The 21,768-nt window shown below is 41.0% G+C and overlaps 1 protein-coding gene across 1 annotated transcript; it reads right to left on the bottom strand.

The window, feature by feature from the left end:
• Positions 1-115: 115 nt before the first annotated feature.
• On the bottom strand, positions 116-21,505 carry EREG (epiregulin). The gene is made up of 7 exons (XM_045879429.3): positions 21,493-21,505; positions 19,771-19,785; positions 18,502-18,867; positions 5,780-5,866; positions 3,644-3,767; positions 2,879-3,028; positions 116-1,841 (listed from the first exon to the last, which is right to left on the bottom strand). The coding sequence occupies exons 1-7, from the start codon at positions 21,503-21,505 to the stop codon at positions 1,760-1,762; spliced, it is 837 nt and encodes a 278-aa protein (XP_045735385.2). The 3' UTR covers positions 116-1,759.
• Between the last annotated feature and the right edge of the window lie 263 nt (positions 21,506-21,768).

Raw genomic sequence — 21,768 nt, 5'->3', positions numbered from 1 at the left:
CCATTGTTTTTTTCTCTTTGTTGCCCTAGCACCTCCCAGGAAAAAAGGTGGAAAAAGAATAGACCCTCCCTAACAAGGTGTGTGATGCTGAGAGACTCTACCCATAGGTCTAGTATTCAATGAGGCAGTCTCCCCTGAGACTGGGAGGTGTTGACAGCTGCGGTTCCTTATTCGGTTGCCCCAGGTACCCTTATTAACTCACTGAGACCATGGTCTCAAGCACACGAGAAACCTTCTTCTCTTCCCCCCAAAATAAACAAAAGACAGAAAACCGGGCCCTGGTTTCATCTCAGTCTCCAAAAGAAGGCATGGTTAAGTCTCTAAATTTCAGAAGTTTTCAAATGAATTTGTTCATTTGGGAAAATACACTGTGATCTATTTCTTCTACATCCTATATCAGGAGATTACTTTAACCATATAGTTTTAAATTGCAGAAGGAGCTACTTAACTGCATTGTTTTAAGTTAAAACTCTCTTGCATAGAAGATGAAATAACTGTATTACCATCTTTGGACAACAGATAGAATTACTGTCTTATTTTTTACGAACCATGAGAGACGATAGACTCTGAAAAACAAACTGAGGGTTCTAGAGGGGAGGGGGGTGGGAGGATGGGTTAGCCTGGTGGTGGGTATTGAGGAGGGCACATTCTGCATGGAGCCCTGGGTGTTGTGCACAAACAATGAATCATGGAACACTTCATCTAAAACATCTAAAACTAATGATGTAATGTATGGGGATTAACATAAGAATAAAATTTTTAAAAAAATGGAAAAAAAAGAAGAAAAAAAAAGAAAAAAAAAAGAATTACTGTCTTATTTTTTAAGTGGTGATTAGTCCCTCAAATTTTGGACTGCGACTTAATCTTAGGATTCTTAATCAAAGTCCCTATGAAAAGAAATACCCTTGAAAAGAAGCCCAAATTCGGGCTCCTAGTGTGGATTTTTTTTACTTGTCTCATGAGTGACAGTTATCTCACATAAATGTTGTACTGAAAAGAAAAGAAACATCACGAAGCTATAAAATGCCTACTATTTACATGAAAGATGGTATAAAATGAAGTTGTCAATTCATTTAATGCAAGGAGAAGCTGCAGATGGGTGACTCGTATCTGCAGGAATTGTGGGTAGAGTAAGGAACTGCCCATCTTCCTTCCAGGCCACTAAACATGGAGCCACAGTGGAGGATGGGGTAGGGGGACACAGTCCTCCCCGGTTTAGGTTGGTCCCAGTGTGTAGCGTTTAGCACAGGATCCAAATTTGCTTCTCCCCAATTCCCATCACATTAGTGTTTTGATATGTAACACCATCGTGCCAAGTCATACATCAAACTACAATATAGTCAAACCAGTTATCGCTAATGGAGTAGGAAAATACACTTATTTGAGTTGATTTGACCATATATTTAGGCTTAACAGAAATCTGTCATTTGTGACACTTCCTGAGCAACAAACTGGACGTCCTTCACTCCTAAACATGGCGTAGCCGGCAACTAAGCTTTGGAGCTAAAGCATTTAGTCCAGGAAATTATTTCTTAGAAAAATATTGACTTTTTTTCTATATTATATATTTCTTATACATTATACATTAGCAAATAGTCTGTCAAAAATAAAACAAAAATAAAAAAACTTGTCCAAATATATTAAAAGTGCGCCATTGTCAACTTATCACGTGATCCAACATAAATATTATTAATAAAATAGGAATATTAACATAACCAGGCGTGCATAACCATCCCTGCTGGTAGCTTGATGGCCTCATTCAGACTTGTGGCAATGCTGGATCCCCTGACGTCACCTTTTCGTATTCCTTCTTGGGCTCTTTACTTTTTTGATTTCTGTACCTAGAAATATTCAGAAATGAAACTGTTAGCACTGTAGTTAATAGTAATAAGAACAAAGTATGCTAACAAAATAAACCAACATACAGACTCAAAAGGTACATTAGCATAGTGTTTCCAAAATGACAAAGGTCAACAGGTTTAGGCTGGACCAGAGAAAAAAAGGAAGGAGAAAGGGGTAGTGTTCTGTGGTCAAACAATTTGGGGAGGGAATGGAGAAACACAGCTAAAGGACTTCTCCGAGACTTTTTAACATGTCATGAAAATTATAAAGTTTCAGGAGAACATATGACCAAATTTAAGCCTGGGTGTTTCATTCTCTCTCTTTCTCTCTCATTTTTCTTTCCTTTGCTTCCCTTCTCTCTCAATTTTCCCACTCTCTTCTTCCTTCCTTCCTTCCTTTCTTTTTCTTTCTTCTTTCTTTCTCTCTCCCTTCCTCCTTCTTTCTTTTTCTTTCTTTCTTTCTTTCTTTCTTTCTTTCTTTCTTTCTTTCTTTCTTTCTTTCTTTCTTTCTTTCTTTCTTTCTTTCTTTCTTTCTTTCTTTCTTCTTTTCTTTCTTCTTTCTTTCCTACTGAAAAAGCAGTATTTCTGGGGCACCTGGGTGGCTCAGTCAGTTAAGAGTCTGTCTTCAGCTCAGGTCATGATCCCAGGATCCTGGGATCGAGTCCCACATCGGGCTCCTGGCTCAGCGGGGAGTCTGCTTCTCCTTCTCCCTCTGCCCCTGCCCCCCACTCATGATCTCCTTCTCACTCTCTCGTGCTCTGCTGCTCTCTATCTCAAAAAAAAGAAAGAAAGAAAGAAAGAAAGAAAGAAAGAAAGAAAGAAAGAAAGAAAGAAAGAAAGAAAGAAAGAAAGAAATAGAAGAGTTAATAGTAGAGTCAAATCCATATGTCCCGCCACTGAAACTTCTTTGTAAATACCATCATTGAGAATCCATCTTATCCCTCGAAATAATACTTGGTCCATAGTTCTACCCAGTTTATAAGTCTGTATTGTATAAAAATAATTTATAGAAGCGGGGTTAAAAAACACTGGCTTACCAACTGCAGAAGTAGTATATGGAACCAGCGACTATGACAAGAAACAAGATAATGAGAATCACAGTCAAGGCCACATATTCTTTGCTCAAGGGCTGTTGGACGGTTAAAAAGAAGTGCTCGCATCGGACACCAGTGTACCCCACTTCACACCTAAAGGAAAATACGAGAAAAAGATCAGTTACTTCAAAAAAGAAATTATTATTATGAATTAGTTGCTTAAGAACTCATCTCACACTGTAATGCAAGAAATCAACAAGGTTTGCCAAAAGTTGTAAAGAGGCATTCGAAGACTGACGTTAGAGCAGGGCCAACATTGGTAAAGAGAGTTCTCAGCTCTCAGCTCAACCCTGGTGGTAAAGGGACAGGCTGGCTCAGCTGCCGGGGTGGCTGACAATCTCCAATGCTGTTTTTAAGTTTTGTAGGTTTGAGGTGCTTTTTGTCAAAATCAATGCAATTAACTCATAAAACGGGCTGATGTAGAGGCCCAGTGGAACCACCATCATGGCAAGTATGAGAAGGAAGCATTGACGCCCTCCCCACTCTGCACCCCTGAAGTATCTGTATGACTTGAGAGCTACTGTTTGTTCCCTAACTCTGAAAAACTCACCTAGTAGAGTTCCTGATAGCATGTATAACTGCGTGGTAATAGTATGTATAAACTATAGCCCATGGAAATATAGGTCAACTTCAAAAAATAAAAAAAATAGAGAATATAAGTTAAAAAAAAAACAAACCACTGGGTTTTGTTTGTTTCTGGCATATTACCTGCAGTAATTTTGACTCATGTCCACCAGGTAGATGCACTGTCCATGCAAACAGTAGCCGTTCATGTCAGAGCTACACTTGGTTATTGACACTTGAGCCACACGTGGATTGTCTTCTCTCTGAACTGTGAAGGGAATGAAAGTTGGATATATTCTGCTGCTTTCTTTAAAGATTAATTACCCTTTCCTATAATAAACACTGAGCTACTGTAGCAAAGCAGGTCAGGTGCCAATCAGTCGAGGAGAATTTTTAGAACTAGGAAGTCCCTCTAGTTATCATATTCTCTATACCAATAAACAAACATTTGACCCCCTAAGGAAAATGTCCAACAGACTAAACAAACAAAATGAGACCTGGGGATTTAATTCACAAATGAGAATCTTGAAGGATAGAAAAGTCAAGGTTAAGACACAAAAATCATTATCCTCCACAGTTATTCACTTACCCTAAGTTTGCCTGATTTTTTTCAAATCTCAAAATAACTCTGCAGTTCATTATCCCAAAGGAATTGCAAACTGAATCCATTAATTAATTCAAGAGAGCAAAATTCTACAATGGGTTTTAAGCCAGGAAGGCATGTTCTGGCGCACATTCCCAAATTTTTGAGGCGACCGTCAAAGAAATCAATCAAAGCCTTCCCAACATCTGTAACCATGAGAACTAAACTAGACAAATCTTGACTTACAGATGCCTGGGTTAGACAAATACAACAATGAACTAGGAGCCTCATTAGAAATAGTGTTGCAACTTATATAAAATTCACTTTAGGATGATTTAGTTACCAAAATGTGAAGGATACTTATGAAATAATCGAACAATAGTATCTTGATTATAATACTTCTGCTCCAACAAACAAACAAAACAACAACAACATCAACAACAACAAAAGGTGAGAGGCAGATCAAACTTCTAGAGAGCCCAGTGATGAAGGAGGACAAGAGAACAAAAATACTAATTTGAGGGGTTACATACACCCCGATGTTTATAGCAGCATTATCTATAATAGCCAAACTATGGAAACAGACCAAGTATCCACCAACTGATGAATGGATAAAGAAGTGGTATATACATACATATACATATGTATGTATATAATGGAATGAAATCTTGCCATTTGCAATGATGTGGATGGAGCTAGAGAGTATTATGCTAAATGAAATAAGCCAAAGAAAGACAAATACCATATGATTTCACTCATATGTGGAATTTAAGAAACAAAACAAATAAGCAAAGGGAAAAAACAGAGAGAGAGAGAAAGAGGCAAACCAAGACAGACTCATAACTATAGAGAACAAATTGATGGTTACCAGAGGGGAGATGGCAGGAGGATGGGTGAAGTAGATGATGGGGATTGAGGAGTGCACTTGTGATGAGCACTGGGTGATGTATGAAGTGTTGAATCACTATATTGTACACCTGAAATTAATATTACATTGTATGTTAACTAACTGGGATTTAAATAAAACTCAAAAAGAAAACCCTAAATAGTGGAGTCATAACAGAAAGGAGGACAAGAGAGAAGGTGAAATCGTTTTGGAAATACGCTAGTTCCTCAGGATAACCCTTGACTCAATACTCAGACTGAATCTAAAGCAGATCTCTCCTGAACCACATCCAGAGTCCTCAGGGGTCCCTGAGGGAAACAGTGCATTACTTCTCTTTGTATTCCATGCCTACGCACGGCATTTGACAGGTATTAAGTATTCCATAAATATTTTCTGAACGAACATTGTAACCAGAAAGAAAGGACATCATTTATTCCTTTTACAAAAAATAACAAAATATATTGATTATCTACTGTGTACAAAGTTTAAATTTTCCTGTTTTGCCTGGGATCCAACCTCTAACAACGGTTTCCCAGCAAAGCCAAATGAAATCAGAATCTGATTTTCATTGTTTCCTATCGCTTTAAGATCCAATCTTTCTATATAACTAGATGCCTCATCCCTCTCCCACCAGTTATCCTTTTATATAATTTTTTCAGACCACTAGTTCGTAAGGGTGTTTAAGAAATGATTCTAACATAGCAGCGCTCGCCCCCCTTTCCTCTACACTGTCACATATCTGTCCTCTTTGAGTACATTCCTGTTATGAACACGTGATGCTCTGGTGCCATGCTGGCAAAGCTGGGCTTACCTAATGCTGTGCAGTTATCTTCGGATTCTCCCGGGATGCAGGAAGGAATCACAGTGGTGCCCAGAACTGCTTGGAGGAGATGGAGACCTATTTATGGCGGGGGTGGGGAGGAAACAAATACATAAACAGTGCTTCTAGGAAAGAAACCTTGATCAGATTTCCACATAATCACAGTACTGTAGGGTTGTTTTAATTATTTCAAGAATTCAAATTCGATCCATCGAAACCATAAGAGAAACTAATTCGTGAAAACAGGCACATAATTGAAAATAAATGAGCCCCCGGCTCCCTGTCCAAGGGTGAAAACCTTGGCATGACATTCCTGGTTACAGGTCTGACCAGCTCTAAATGTCAAAGACCTGATAGTGAAGTTTGACTTCCTAAGAAGCTTAGCAATCGAAATTGTAGGATTTTCCTTATTTTGCTCCACAGTGTGTTCGGAGCAATGCTCCAAGTTAGAACCCATCATGAAAGAAGACTTCAGTAAAACTCAGGTTCTATTGCCGGTGACAACAAAACAAGACTCTCAACCTTAGATATGTTCCTTGTTGATTTAAGTGCCTACATTATTCTTTGCATTGTATTATGTGCAAAAGTAGATTTTAATTAATAAAATGTAATCTAAGGAAAATCAGAACATATCTAATATGGGAATGAACGTCCATCCTACATGAACCATGGAGCCCCAGAAGCCAGTTTCTGTCAGTCCAATAAAAGTCTGAGGTTTTTTATTGTGTGTTTGCCACCTGAAAGACAAATGTTGGAAAACAGGCTCCAGAATGACTCAAGTAGTTTCTGAATTGCATAGAAAGCATAAGAAGAATCCTTTTAATTGCACCTGAAGAGGATTTAGCTGCTTCTGTTTAGGAGTTGGGCGTTTGCACTTCACCCTTCTTTCTAGTTGATATGAGTAACTGTTATATAGTCAATACGAATGGCGGTGAGACCATTAGTTGCAATAATTGGCAGCAGCTAACACTTCTTGAACGTGGACTGTATGCAGGCGTGGTTCTTATCCTCTTTATCTATATTATCTTATTTCATTCACTCGGTGACTCTTTGAAGAAGATACTACTGTTATCCCCGCTAGACATGAGAGAAAACTGAGACAGAGAGTTTAAGTAACTTTCCCAAGAGTGCATAGCAATGTTGTTAATGGGCCACATTATAGAACTTGGAAACAGGTAATAACACTAGAAGATAGTGACCATCATCCAGACAAACCAGGGCAAATATAATTGAAGCAGGGCCTTTAATCCCATAGGGAGACAACAAAGTATGATGGAAAGGCAATCCCAGGAGAAAGCTTGAGTTATGTGATTTTGGAAAAATTAATTAGCTTCTCTGGATCTCAGTATCCTCTACTTCACAGAGTTTGGGGGTGAATTAAATGAAATGATATTTTTCCAAAATGCCTAGCACACCAGAGACTCCCACAAATATTCCATGATACTCTTGATCCGGTCTCTAGTTTTAGCACCATATGTGGGTAGTGCCCTCTACTGGTCTATAACAAGATTACAAATCTCTTTGTAATTGGGTATTTTAAAGAACGATTTAATCCATGTAAGAAAGGATTTTATTTTACTTTTTCTCAATCAGAGGAGACGTGTATATGTTAAGCATATTGCATATTATTGAGGTGCTAAAAATGAAATTACACATCAGGATCATAGCTTATAATTTCGTAATGTTTCAAACTTGACCCTTAGAACAATCCTATTAAGTAGTTATTAGCCCCAAACAACCTCAGTGCAGTTAAATTAAATGTCCAAGACTGAGTATATAGTTAGCGACCTTAAAAATAAGAGTTAGGAATCTATCTTTGTTCAGCAAGACTCATAATCTTTCAATGATTTGACAATACTGTTTGGAAAATTTAGAACTATCTCCTTCCCACCCCATACTTCTCCTACAATATAAATGCTGTTTCCATTGGTCTTAAAGGAAACATAAATCATCTTTCTTAAATGACAACAAAAAATGGCTAAAGTTTGGATTTCATTGTCATTCAAACAGAGATAGAAAAAGATAACTTTGTCTACGTAGCTTTTTGTGGAGAGTGGGCTCTCCACAAGCCAATTTTGTTCTACTTCTCAATTTAATTCTGCCATGAACTTTTCCTATCAAAGAATTAAACCCTTCAGCGTACACAGTCCACTCAACACAAACTGGAGCTCTAGATGTGTGTTTTTACATCCTTGACACTCCTATGTCTCCAAGCTTCCTCAACTGAGAGAGGCTTTGGCGAAAACGTTACCAATTCTCCCCCCAAGAAATTCTCCCAACAGCCCTGGCCACCGTGCAAACATACATTTGAGGCTCGTTTCTCTGTCTTTTGTGGAAATCAAAGACTAGCCTTTCCTGTCTGGATCTGTTTACAACAGCAACCTGAGACTATTACAGAATTCAGCTAATTGTTTTCGGGTGTTGCTCCTTAGTCTTTTTTTTTTTCTTAAGGTTTTTAGTAGTTGTTAGTTTTTCCACTGGTTCCACCTGGTCAGGCCACAGGTGAAATATTTGTCTTTGTGAATTAAAGGATGTTCAGTGCAGGGTGTGCCTCCACAAAAACTGGGCTCTCCTAACCTGTGACGCTCCCTTGGACATAGTCCATGGCTCAGGGATGGTTTCTGTGAGACTCACTGCATGAATTCAACATCCGGGTCTTCTACAGATGAAACTGTAAATAATTTTAAATATTCTCAAATGAAAGGCTGCAGTTCTGTCATGGACGCACACAGCCAATAAAATAGCAAAACTGTTGCTAAATCTCCTGTCCCTCTGCACAGCTCTAGTGCTTTAAAAGAGTGATTTTAAAGCTTGCTTCTGTCAACTTCATCGCTGCCCCATGCCCTTGCAAACTCAAGCAGAACAGTAGGTGAAGCTGATCAAATATTGAAAAAGTCAACCCATGGAGAATTCTGATATCCACCACCCTGTCACCCTTGAGAATCACTACTCACTATTTTAAAATCATAGAGGGAAGGAATGGATGCTAAAGTCCTATACATATATTTCCTTAATCTTACAGGTTTGTTTTTTTTCCATGATTTAGTGTTATTTGAACAATGATGGTCTATGATTCAATTGCAAATACTATCTCTGAGTTTTTGATCCTTGACCATGGGTCTCTGCTAAGAAAACAATTCACTATGATATGAAGACCTTGGGATAGTGTCAATGTGTCAGAAAACCTATCTGGTGGCAAACTCTACGTTGGTAACTAAAGTACCCCAAGGCCTGGGTGCCTCAGTCAGTTAAGCGACTGCCTTCGGCTCAGGTCATGATCCTGGAGTCCCGGGATCGAGTCCCACATCGGGCTCCCTGCTCTGCGGGGAGTCTGCTTCTCCCTCTGCCTGCAGCTCCCCCTGCTTGTTTGCCCACGCTCTCTCTCTCTCTGACAAATAAATAAATAAAATCTTAAAAAAAAATGAATAAAGTATAGAGGAATTGTGTGCAAGATGGTATGGGGTAGATGATCTGTAAACTCAAAATGGGCTTTTGGGACTCCGTTTCAATAATGCTTTAAAACTCAAAATTCCTTTAGGGGCCATTATTTCTGCCAAATCTCCAAGTGAGTTTTAGGAATTTGAGGCACAGCCCTTCGTCCCTCTGCCTTCACCTTCCAGAGATTGTGTTTCAGTGAAATCTCAAATGTGCCAGCAGGAAGTGGTGCAGGTGACTCACAGGATACAAATCACCTCTACTCTGTGAGTCAGGGCCAAGCCTACAACCTTACACAATATTGGGGCACTGTGCATGGGAGAGGTTGAGGATCCTCATCCGAATGGGGGTATCACTAAATGCCATGGGCCCGGAGGCACTAAGAAGTGCTTGCCCAACAGTCAAGAGGAGGGCCAGAGGTAGGAAATGTCCTTATTTCACATGGTTCCCTCTGACCTTGCTTCCTCACAACTACACGGAGGGGCTCATCTAGAAGGAGGCTGGGATTCGGGGATTGGCTGGCTGAGCCAATTCCGCAAAGTCAACTGGCAATTCTCAGGGATAAAATGGCTCTCGTGAATAACAATGAAGCAAATCAAAATGAGCCCAGGTAAAATGAGATAGGTTACAGAATGAAAAGAATGCACCTTATTTTCCCATCTTAAACTTTTAGAATATTTAGACCAGAACTATAAACTCATAATGAATCATAGTATTTGCCCAGCCCAAACAGGTAGCAAAATCCGCTTTGTTCATGCTTTTGGTGTGGTCACATGTCTCCCCTGCTCATGGACTGTTAGTTTCCTACCTTCTTCTATGGCAGTCTATAATTTGAGGATTTGTCTGTAACAGAGTAGGCTTGGCTTGTTAGGACTTGTGGGTGAATATGCCTTCAACATTTCCAAATGCCTTCTCATTTAAAATTAAAATCCACTATTAGAAAAGATCTGGCTTCACCTTGGCACATCAGATCCTGAAAAGAACTACTGTCAGTGTTTCTTAGTGACAGCCTACTTTCCAGAGAACTACAAAGAGACAGCGAGAGAGAGAGAATATAAGCCTTGCCTTTTTCCAGCCACCATCCTCTTTCTACAGTTTTTCAGTGTTAACCTTGTAACTAAGCTTCATTAAATAATAAATGTGAAAAAAAACTAGAACTATTTCAAATAAAACTGGATGAAACCAGAAGTTGGTATGTTACAAATAAGTATTTCTTTTAATTTTGAGTTTTAAAAGGTAGCCATAGGGTCTTCCTTGTCAAATGGCAAGAAACGATTTAATAGGCCATGCTTTTTAATTCATAAACATTAAATAATACTCTTCAGTTCTAGTAGTAATTCCTAAATCATACTTCAATGTGCTCATATATTTTAGTCAGCATACAAGACCATCCTTAAAGCCATTCAATCAAGAAATCAGTGAGTTAAAATGTGAGGATATAGTTTATTTTACCTAAAAATGGATTTAAAGATGCACATCATATTCATAATGGAAGTGTTCTCATAAGAGAATGCATATCAAGTCTTGTGGAAAGGGTACAATTTATATTAATCTGGGTGTTGGGAATTTTGTGATGAAGAGCTCTAAATATAGGATTCGCATTCCCTAAAAGCCAAAGATTCATCTCTAGAGTATTATTTCAAATGTTTTATCGAAAATATTTTTTTCTTCAAGATGTTCCATGGGAGAGTCTTTTTACAACCCTTTCTACATTCACTCCCTTCCATCTTGCTTCTCACACCCATCCCTACTGACCCAATTCAGAAATTTAAATTACTATCACATTACTGTTTTGAAAGAAAAATCTCCTAAACAGCAACAGTCTGGAATGTTTGCCATTTGCTTTCTTTTAATTATGGCCATATTGTGGCCTGAAGCTTTGAATACTTAATGGTATTTTTAAAACTATATTGACAATCACATCATTCATTCTTTATGGAAGCCTACTGCCAAAAATGAATTTGCAAAAAAATAGCCTTAAATAGGTGAGCATGAAAAACATGGGTACATAAAAGGTAATTTTAAAAGCCTCAAAGTTAATTATTTTTCATTCATAGAATCTGTGTAATGCAACTAGCACTTTGGAAGCACTAAGAAATTTTATTTTGTGAAAATATATTTTTTAGTTAATGTGGGAGACTTCAACTTCAGTGAGAAACACATCTGCCTCTGTAGTATGATAGGAGGGTGGAAAGGGCTTAGCTATACTCCATAAATGGGAAAGAAGGGGAGTAGCGTAGCCTAGACTTACTTCTAGTAACCACATGTCTCAAATTGTATCTGTTCAGTAAATATTGAGATTTTTCTATATGTAAGAGATTGAACAAAATCTGAAAGGAAAATTCATGCAAAAGACAGAGTTCCTGTCCTCAGTAGAGTTAATAGAGACTTGTGGGTGGAGAGGAAAGGAGAGAATTCATAGGTGATGGCAAGTTTCTGAAAATACCAAGGACGATGGTGCCATGAAGAGAGTAAAAGACACAGGCAACACAGTGGTTCTGTGGCGGCATTGGCAGCTAGTGGACAGGAAGGGAAGACATAATGAGTACAGGAATTTGAGTTTGTAGTTCCTATTTGATCTGTTTATATTTAGGAGGCGTTTGGGGATACAGTTCTTGAATAGAAATAAGAACGCACTTTTGGAGTCCATTTGAAAGTCATATGTGGAAATACGACCATTAAAGGCATAGGGGCCATTCACATGTTCCAACGGAAATAGCATGGAATGGAAAATACTAGAGCTTGGAGAAAGAAGTGATGAGGAATGGATAGAAATGGCCACGGAAACTGAAGGAAAAAGGAAGTTCAGTGTTGTGGGATCCAAGAGAGCACTGAGTTTTAAAAGGAGGCGTGGAGTGGTTAGCAACACAATGACTGTAAGAAGTATAAAGACTCATCTTTATTCAGGGCAACTGGCACTAAAATCAGCAATAAAAATCGCTAACTTGATTTTTTTTAAACACTAGCATTATTTTGTATTTGCATCCAGCTTGCCATTAATATTAATTTTGTTTGCCTTGGCAACTTGAGCACTGATTCAAACTGTGAATTATGAGTGGCGATGTGTTATGGCAATGGAAAATACACGAAGCTAGTGGTTCTCAACCTGGAGTAATATTGTCAACCAGGGACATTTGGCGATGTCTGGAGACATTTTTGTCTGTCACGACTGGGTCCGCGCTACTGATATCTAGCAGGTAGAGACTGGAGTTGCTACTAAACACACTGCAATGCACAGGAGAGCCCACAACAAAGATGTGGGCTCAGATGGCTATCTAGGCTGTAATATAAATAGAGCTAAGGCCGAAAAAAACCTGCACTAGACCCATGAAGTATGGAGTCCACTTCCAGTTCAGGTGATACTTTCACCTCCCTGCAGCTGAGTTTCCTTATCTCTGAAAACAGACCTAAGGAGTGCGGTAGACTGGGGCAGGGGTGGGGGGCCGGGGGGAGGGGGGAATGGAATTTAGATTAGATTACTCTAAGGCTCCTTTCATTTCTAAAACAATACTTCTCTTTCTCTTACTGACTATCCATCATCCAGTCATATCACTGCTTGTGCACTTTCTCTCTCTCTCCCTCTCTCTCTCTCACACACACACACATGTACAGTGCAGATATACTTAAATTTTATTAGGCATACCATCAGCAAATACAAATTATATCAAGTGATAGAAATAGGAAAAACAAGGAAGAAAAAATGTTAAACTTTATTATTAAACAGAATTGAATTTTCAACAACTATTGCTTAGTCTCGAAATACTTTGCTTCTCAAGCACATTTTCAAAAAACAGCTTTCAAGTCTACCCATGGTGGTGAAGACTGAAAAAAGTACCATTCGAATCATCCATCCAACAATCACACAGAGTGTTTTAGTCAATGACAATATGGATGGTCAAAGAGGAACATGGCAGGATTCGTGAGACACAGGGCTGACACACACAGTGGGACGTGAAGAGGGCAGGACCAGGGATGCGAGCGTTGCAAAGGAGACCAAGACAGGCTGCAGGTTTACTTTGGAGTGGTGCGGGAAAGGAGGAGGCAGGTAACTGAGAAGGCTTCATACTTCTCTTCAGTCTTAAAGGATGAGTAGAGCTTGCACTAAAAGTGAAGTGTCAGCTCGGGCACAGTAGGGGGCTCGGTGTATTCAAACACAGAACCTTACACTCTGGGTTACTCACTTCCTTGTAAGTCTGTTTCCTCATTTGAAAAATGGGAATGACAATACATTTCCTAGCTAAAAGGGCATTATTATAAAGATCCAATGAGGCTAAGAAAGTACTTGATGATGATGATAATAGCTCTAATTTTAAAAGTGCTTTTTTATTATTTTATAATAGCATCATATTTATCATATCTATATACAAAAACCTGACAACCTAGCTATGATCTTCATTTTACGGATGAGAAAACTGAGACTCAAAGAGGAATAAATCTTCTTAAAAGTATAAAATAAAGAAACAGAGGTATGGACTCTGTGTTCTTTACACTCTGTCTCTTGACTCAAAACTATAAAGTTTGACATATATAAACATGTGTGTGTTTATATATAAATATGAGAGGGGGGCTTCCCCCCTCCCTTATCCTGAGGATATTTTCAGGAGGATTTGTATTTAGCTCACTTTCATGCCTCAAATTTACAATTCAGGATTTTTGACCTAAGAAATTAAGGGATAACATTTTTTTCAGGACAATTATCAAATCGTCTTGTGTATCATAAATACTATTATAGGGGTGCCTGGGTGGCTCAGCTGGTTAAGCATCTGGCTCTTGGTTTCGGCTGGGGTGGTGGTCTCGTGGGAACAAGCCCTGGGACCAGCTCTGAGTGCAAAGTCTGCTTGGGATTCTCTCTCTCCCTCTCCCTCTGCCCCACCCTCCCACCCCACCCTATCCCCCTGCTCTCTCTCTCTCTCTGAAATGAATGAATAAATCTTTAAAAAAAAGTACTATTATAAATAGTATCCATGTTAACGAAATCATGGCTTTAACCTAGAATGTCACCAAATCTCTATTTGGCCTGTAACTAAACACCCAGCTTTCCATAAACTGCATTGCCAGAGGACATTGAATCAGTGGCATTACTTCATTTTTCAAAGGTTCCAGAATTGCCATACCAAGGCCATGGCTGTCAGGGTGCTCCTCCCTAAGGATCTCTCCTATTAGGGCTTTGGGGAGTCTTCCCATTGTCTTCCAAAGGAATGTTCCCAGCAGCAGTCACAGCCCTATTACTTAGACCATTTGCATAGGCCTATATTCAGAGTGAAGCCTGACAGTTGTGGGAACCACACCTTAACCTACAGTCTCTTTGAAGAGGATTTCTTACATGCCATTTGCATCTCTTAACCATCATTAACCAGGAAATCTAAGATTCTTGGGCAAAAACGGACAGAAGGCATTCAAATACAATTTTTCCAAAGCAACTAGGTGAATATTGTACTTTTTTTTTTTTTTTTTAACCAAGGAAGCATGTTTATTTTCTCACTGTTAACAGAAATATGCTATAGGGGTGCATGGGTAGTGCAGTGGGTTGGGCGTCTGACTCGTGGTTTCAGCTCAGGGGGTGATCTCAGGGTCGTGGGATCCAGCCCATGTGGGTTCCGGGCTTAGTGGGAAGTCTGCTTGGGACCCTCTCTCCCTCTCCTCTGCCCCTCTCTGCTGCGCTCTCTCTCTCTCTAAAATAAATAAATCTTGGGGTACCTGGGTGGCTCAGATGGCTAAGCGTCTGCCTTCGGCTCAGGTCATGGTCCCAGGGTCCTGGGATCGAGCTCCGGGTCCCAGATCCTGGGTCAGTGGGGGGCCTGCTTCTCCTCCCTCTGCCTCTCCCCTTGCTCATGCTCTCTCTCTCTCTCTGTATCTCTGTGTCTCAAATGAATAAATAAAATCTTTAAAAATAATAATAAATAAATAAAATCTTTTAAAAAAATGTGCTGTAGATTCCAACTTAGTCCCTTATTAATACTACATTAAATTCACAATACTATAAAAAGATACAAGGAATAGAAAAAGACATAGATACCCTTGTCCTTGATTGATTTACTTAATATACAACTAGGCAAATGCAGAAATAAGGCCTCAGTCAAATGATGTAATGACTACTTGGGAATAAAAGTCATATCCTGGGAACTGTGTTGATTAAAAATGCTGAATATAGGTTAAGTAAAAATCCAACATGTTTTAGCACAGCTTAAGAAAACAGTCATGTCCTTTCTGTGCCTGATTTTGAGTGATACCATAAAGATACCATTCTTGTACATATGCTTGTCCCCATAACAGTTTCAAAGCCTTGGGGCAGCCCCCAGACTACCCTGAAACTTCTTCATTAGAACCTGTAATTTTTATTATGTTTCTGATAATCCTAAGACCCTTTGGCTCCTCACACATTATTCCAGAACAACCATGCCGTTTACTATCTCTAAGGATTTGACTCCACTTAGGGTTAGTCTCTTCATTTGTCACAGAGCTAATCATACCTACATCATACAGTGATAATTTTTTTAAAGATTTTATTTATTTGACAGAGAGAGAAAGAGAGAGAGAGCACAAGCAGGGGGAGCGGCAGGCAGAAGGAGAGGGAGAAGCAGGCTCCCCGCTGAGCAGGGAGCCTGATGCGGGGCTCGATCCCAGGACCCCAGGATCATGACCTGAGCCGAAGGCAGAACGACTAAGCCACCCAGGCACCCCTCATACAGTGATTTTAAGGAATAAATGAGATGATACATATAAAGCACTTAACACACGACATGGTTAGCTCACAGTAGGCATTTGGTAACTGTTCATTTCTTTCCCACCTCCTGGATTTGAGCCCCAGTGCTGAACCACACACCTCAGTTACCCAAATTGTTCACATGGTAAGATGATGGAGGAAGGCAGGTAGGTGGTGTCAACACTCAGGCAGTTCATAAACTCTCAGGGCCAACAGAAAAGATCTGAGCTGAGCCAATGTCTCATTGAGACCTGTGCTTCTCATATTCTCAGGAAAGAATGTTTGTTCTGCTCAGTTCTCTGTCATTGTACAATGAAGTAGGACTAAACTGTCTTGGAGATGGTATTCAGGAACATGATCAAAAGCCCATTTGGGTATCAATGAAAATGTTGGCTTTTAGATAGAGAGCCTTTCTAAACATTGATTGCAGAACTCAAGATGAAAATTTCTCGTCTTTGCTCTGGACCAATCACAAGATTAGAAATGGTATTTCAGTTCTAAAATTGTAGATTACTTATAAATGTGTTATCCAGTTTGGGGAATCTCAATCCTTTTTACTTAGAATTCAGTAAACTAAAAGTGCCAGCAAATCCAGGTGTGAACTTTCTCAGTTTAGCCCTGCTTTTCTATGGCAACTTGGGTCATACTTTCCCATTATAGAAAACAAGAACATCAATATCAAATATTTATGAAATTTAAAAGTAACCAAGTGATCATATGAATGTGTAGCAATTTAAATCTGCAATGTATTTGAGACCGAGGATGAAACGGAAGGCATCTACATTTTTTCCAGTCATAAATAGACATAAATTACACACACACACACACAAAGCCATAACAAAATATTTGCTGAAATCTGAAATAAATATCTTCTTTTGAAGAACAGACATTTGGGATAAGTATTTCTAGGTAATCTTGTGTTTGGCGTGGGGAGGCAATTTCAGAAATGCCAGGTGGCCTTGTCTTTTTTACATGTGCTTTGGAATAAAACGATTGGACTTGCAGACCTGATTAGAGTATAGAGATATGATAGAGAACTTCAAACAGGAACTTTCCTAGTGGCAGAGAAATATCTAAACAAACTGGGGAAACAGAGACTGACCTAACTCATTTGGAAATGGGCTTGGCGGCTGATGAAATAGGTGAACTATAATTAAGTAATGCAATAAAGCAGTTAAACTCTTTCATGACAACAAAAACACACACAACACACTCTCTAGGTGGGTAGTAACCAGGTTATTCATAGGCTCTTGCTGTCTCAAATTAGAATATTCAATGAGTGGCCCAGAACAGACACTGGCATTGTTCAGATGCAACCCTACAGGTAGAAAGAAAAAAAAAAAAAGCACTGAGCCATTCTGACCTCTAGGTTAATTTCTAACTCTAGGAAGACTGTCACCTTTCCGATTGTATTCTTTTCACGGAGCCTTCAAAACAAAGATAGCAAAGCCACATTATTTACTGAGAATCTTCTAGCAAGTCACCCTTAACACAGTTTTGGCAGAAACCACAGATCCAGTTTCTACTTCTGTTCCTAAACACGTGTAAGTTCCAACTATGCATAGTATGCATGTCATTAGGTCTCCAAGCCCTGAGATAAGGTGTGTCGACATAATAATTTAACTGTCACATCCTGCATAGGTAGAGTTAATTTGTTAGGGGAATTTGCCCCACTGATCCCCAGAAGGAATGTGAGGTTGGCAACTTTTATTTCCTTATTAAAATTTTCCTATAGACCGCCGAATTCCTCTTGACATATGAGGAATTAGACAGAAACGATATCTCTTTTTTCAAACCAGAAGGCTCACGAAGGATTTCTTTTCCTGTCCACAAGAACTAAATCATCTCAAATAGAAAGGCAGGCATTAAAATGCACTCATCAATTACAGGCGATGGGGAGCAATAAGCAGCAAGAGAAAAGTGCCGGCCCAGCCTCCCCGGGTGCGGGCTTTCGGGAGGAAATCGGAAGGAAGCCTCAAGGTGAAGGGCTGGGGGCTGGGAGCAGCGCCAGGACCCGCCCCGGCCCCTCCAGCTCCAGGCAGGCAAGGACAAGGTTTTAATTCTGTGGCTCCCGGAGCTCCCGCAAAGCTGCCACCCGCGTGCGCCCGCGCCCCCGGAAACTCAACCAGACTTGCCGGAGAAAACTGCGGTGGAGACAGGAGGAAAAGCATTTCTTTCCGAAAGGTCTCTCTTGCGCGGCTCTGGTCTCTACTCCCGCCCCCTCCCCGCAACAAGAAAGAGCAAAACCTGAAATGTGAATAGTGCTTCCCCGGTCTCCGGATTTCTAGAACTGGCAGCTCCAAAAGAAAGAAACAAAGGCTCTCCAACTTTTTATTTTGCCTATTACGGAGCTGCATTAATTCCTGCTGCGTAACAATAGTTCATTTTTCAATGAAAGACATTTGTAACCCCGCTTTGCCCCCTTCCCCACCCCACCGCAGTCCATCCCCGGCTAGAGGGCCACCCGCACGCGCCGAACCGGAGTCGTCGTTTGAAACGGGGTCCCCCTCAGCCTGGGGGCAAGCTCCGGGCTGTCGCGACCGGGGGCGGCGGGGCGGGGCGGGCGAGCTCTTACCCAGGCACAGCAGCAGTGCGGGGACGCGGCCGGCGCGGCGCGGCTCCATCCTCCTTCCCGCGGCGGGCGGCGGGCGGCGGGCGGCGGGCGCACCGGCGGGGCGGGGCCGGGAACGCGCGGGGCTGCGGCGCGGCGGCTGGAGCGCGGCGGACAGAGCCTGCAGGGGCCACGCGACGGCCGCGTCCCTCTGACAGCCGGTGTGTCCGGCGAGTGAGCTCCACGGCCGGGCGCTGCGACCTTTATAGCTCCGGGGAGGGGCCACGGCCCCGGGACATAGTAGCGGGGTGAGGTACAAAGAGCCCAGAGTTTCGTAATAGGCCGCGGGGGAGGAGTGGCCGGAGACTGTCCGGATGTCATCCTCCCTTTCTGAACACCTGAGAGTGCTTGAGGAATGAAAAAGTGCCCTTCTGGTTAGCCGGGGACTACTCCCCAAACTTTTCCATCTGCTTCTCCGATTTCTGCGGGAGGAGGTGGCGAGCGTGGACCAGATGGATCGGTTTGCTCTGTGGGGTCACCTGCCCTGGAGTGGGTGGCTTTAGTTGCTCTGGGTGACAGGCCTAACTTGAATCCGTCCGTCCACCAGCCAGGGTTGGCATTCCAGTAGGCGCTTTTGGAGAGCCGTGCGCGGGAGGGACTTGAAGTTTGTCTTTCCCGTCTACACCTTCCTTCCCAGCAGCTCGGCTTCCAGCTCGGGGCAGGCATTTATGGCTTCAAAGTGGAGTCATGAGGAGAAGCCCTAAATTAGCTTTTCTCTCTCCTGTTTGCCATCCATCAGCCTGCTGCTTTTGCTTCGCCGAATGTTGCCGCAGTCCGCTCTCGCCCCCGTACAGAATCTTTCCATGACGTCCCGTTGCCTTTCAAACGAGGCCTGTCAAGATGTGGACCAAACCAGTCTTTTCAACCTCGGCTCCCACTACTAGTTCACCAGACAAACGGTCTCACTGGCCTCAGCCAGGCTGGAAAACTCTATGTCTTTGCTTACTCCCGCTCTCCTGCCTTTGCGGATGGGGCAATGGCTGCTTTTTCCTGGCGCTAGTGAAATCCTTCTCAGTTTGCTGTTACTCCCGAAGGGCCTGGATTTCTTGAGCCCACAGGTATCTCTTTTCACTCGGACCTCTTACAGCTTGTATTGTTTGTCTGCCCCCTAGGCTCATAGAATTCTAGATCTGGCACTTCATATGTGATGAAACCATTTTCTATTATTTTGTTTTGTTTTTCTTGTTCGTAAGCCTTATGTTCAGATCTGTATGAATACATAAATTGTCTTACCTTTTCTTGTACTCCCTGTGGGGCATAAGAAGTGAGTCAATTTAGCAGTAATGAAAACATATTTGAATAGAAAGTAGAATCTGCTGGGTGATGATAGCTCCTTACCTGTCTACGTTTTAATGGTTTTCTTCTTATTCATTCTTTTCTCTTTTGTGGTTTGCTTGTTTGTTTGTTTGTTTGTTTGTTTGTTTGTTTGTTTGTTTTAATCTTGGCCTTTTTCTTCCTCACCCCAAGGGGTGCCTGGTAATGTCCAGAACTCTCACATTGGAAACAACTACTTCATCCTCCTCTCAGTGGTGGAGATCATGGGTTTTGCATCTAGACTTGTCTGCATGTGAATCCTTGGACAACTTACATCTCTCTCAGTTTCCTCATATGTAAAATACGGATAATAATAGGATCTAACTCATAGGAAGATAATGAAAGTGCTTGCCACAGTGCCTAGCACAGAGCTCACATGCATTTAAAATACTTATTATTGTACATCAACACTGATGCATAGGATGATGGTACTTGGTCAGTATTCATGAGTTAAGTGAATTAATGAACGGTAGGTTAGAGATAGGATTTTGAGTTTCTAAGTCTAGCTTCTGAATCTACCCAGAAAACAGGCAGTAAGCGACTTCTCACTTAGCTGCTCTTTTGTAAAAGAACTCATGGAGCCAGGAAAGATGATCGTAGTCATGGGTTAGCTTTCTGGAGCATTGATAGGGATCAAAAGTTTGGTAAATGTGAATTTGGAAAAGGGACCCACCACTGGCTACATAATGCCTTTTTACAGATTGCATTGGGAAAAGAAAGAGCTCAGGGGTCTCAAAAACTAGAGCAGAATTCTTAAGAATGGGGTGTCAGCTGGAAATGTTTCCTTATTCTGCACAAAGATGCTGTTAGATAACTTGCAAGGAGTGACAGGAAGAAGAATCTTATTAGTCCTGATTAATGTCCTGTTTCATCAAATATGGTATCGTGCTTTGTGCTCAAAAGAAGGATGGGGTGGGAAGGCACTGGGGAGAATGGGGTCAGGGTGCAACAGTCAACTCCGTGGTATTGATATGTGGGGAGGAATTTTTTCACTTTGTAGCTGATACCTTGCAAGCATGAGATGTCATCACGAAAAAATCCCTGTGCTTCTCCCAAAATTTTCCATGGCAGTGTGCTCTCCTCTGTGCTGATTTCACATGGTGTGAAGAAATCTTTTCCTTATTGGTTCTATGTTTACTCAATTTTCTAGCCATTAGTTTTTGAGAATGACTCCGTCATGACACATCAGGGAATATTTGTCGCTGCCTCTGCAAAACAGTCTTCTTCTTTTTTTTTTTTTTTAATAATTGGGAACGATTTTCATGAATCGTTCATTTAAATATATATATACATAGTCTGAAGTACAATCATAATTCCTCTTAAAGGCACAAAACATAGTTGAAGATAGGACAGTTCAAGAAGACAATAATCAAGTCATGGGGAATTTCTTAGCTGGGAAGTGACTTAGAGACATCAGTTAGATCAGTAGTTCCCAATCTGAGCAACACTGCATTGCGATTATTTTTCCAAGGGGTTAGTAAGTCTAGGTATTATCTATAAACTAAATATGTAATATATCTATCTAATGCTGGTTTAACGTATTGAGCCTTTATTGTGATGATTAAAATATATTCATTTTAAATTGATCCTGAATTCAAGGTGGCTTGGTGGTGTATGTTTTTCAGTTGATACATAACTAACCTGTAACCACCATGGGGGACAGGGGGAGGATATGTCCTAAAAATAAGGCTTGTGAGGAACCTGGACTGGTGGCGTACACATATAGGCCCAGACTGGTATCAGCACGACCGACCACAGCCAGAGGGGACCCTGGGGCCTGACCAGAGAGCCAGCGTCTAGCCTCAGACGAGAACTGAGAAAGTTTGCAATTCTTTCATCTCTTGCTTTTTCCCTCAAGTTAGCGCCTTTTGGGACTGCAGATGGCACTTGTTTATTATGAAATCACTGCTTTTCAAA

The sequence above is a fragment of the Mirounga angustirostris genome, unplaced genomic scaffold (assembly GCF_029215605.1).
Source record: "Mirounga angustirostris isolate CCGP_5_RB_7025 unplaced genomic scaffold, mMirAng1.0.hap1 SCAF_2, whole genome shotgun sequence".
NCBI lineage: Eukaryota > Metazoa > Chordata > Mammalia > Carnivora > Phocidae > Mirounga > Mirounga angustirostris.
The sequence above is the reverse complement of the archived record's forward strand: the minus strand, read 5'-3'. Positions and strand labels throughout refer to the sequence as shown.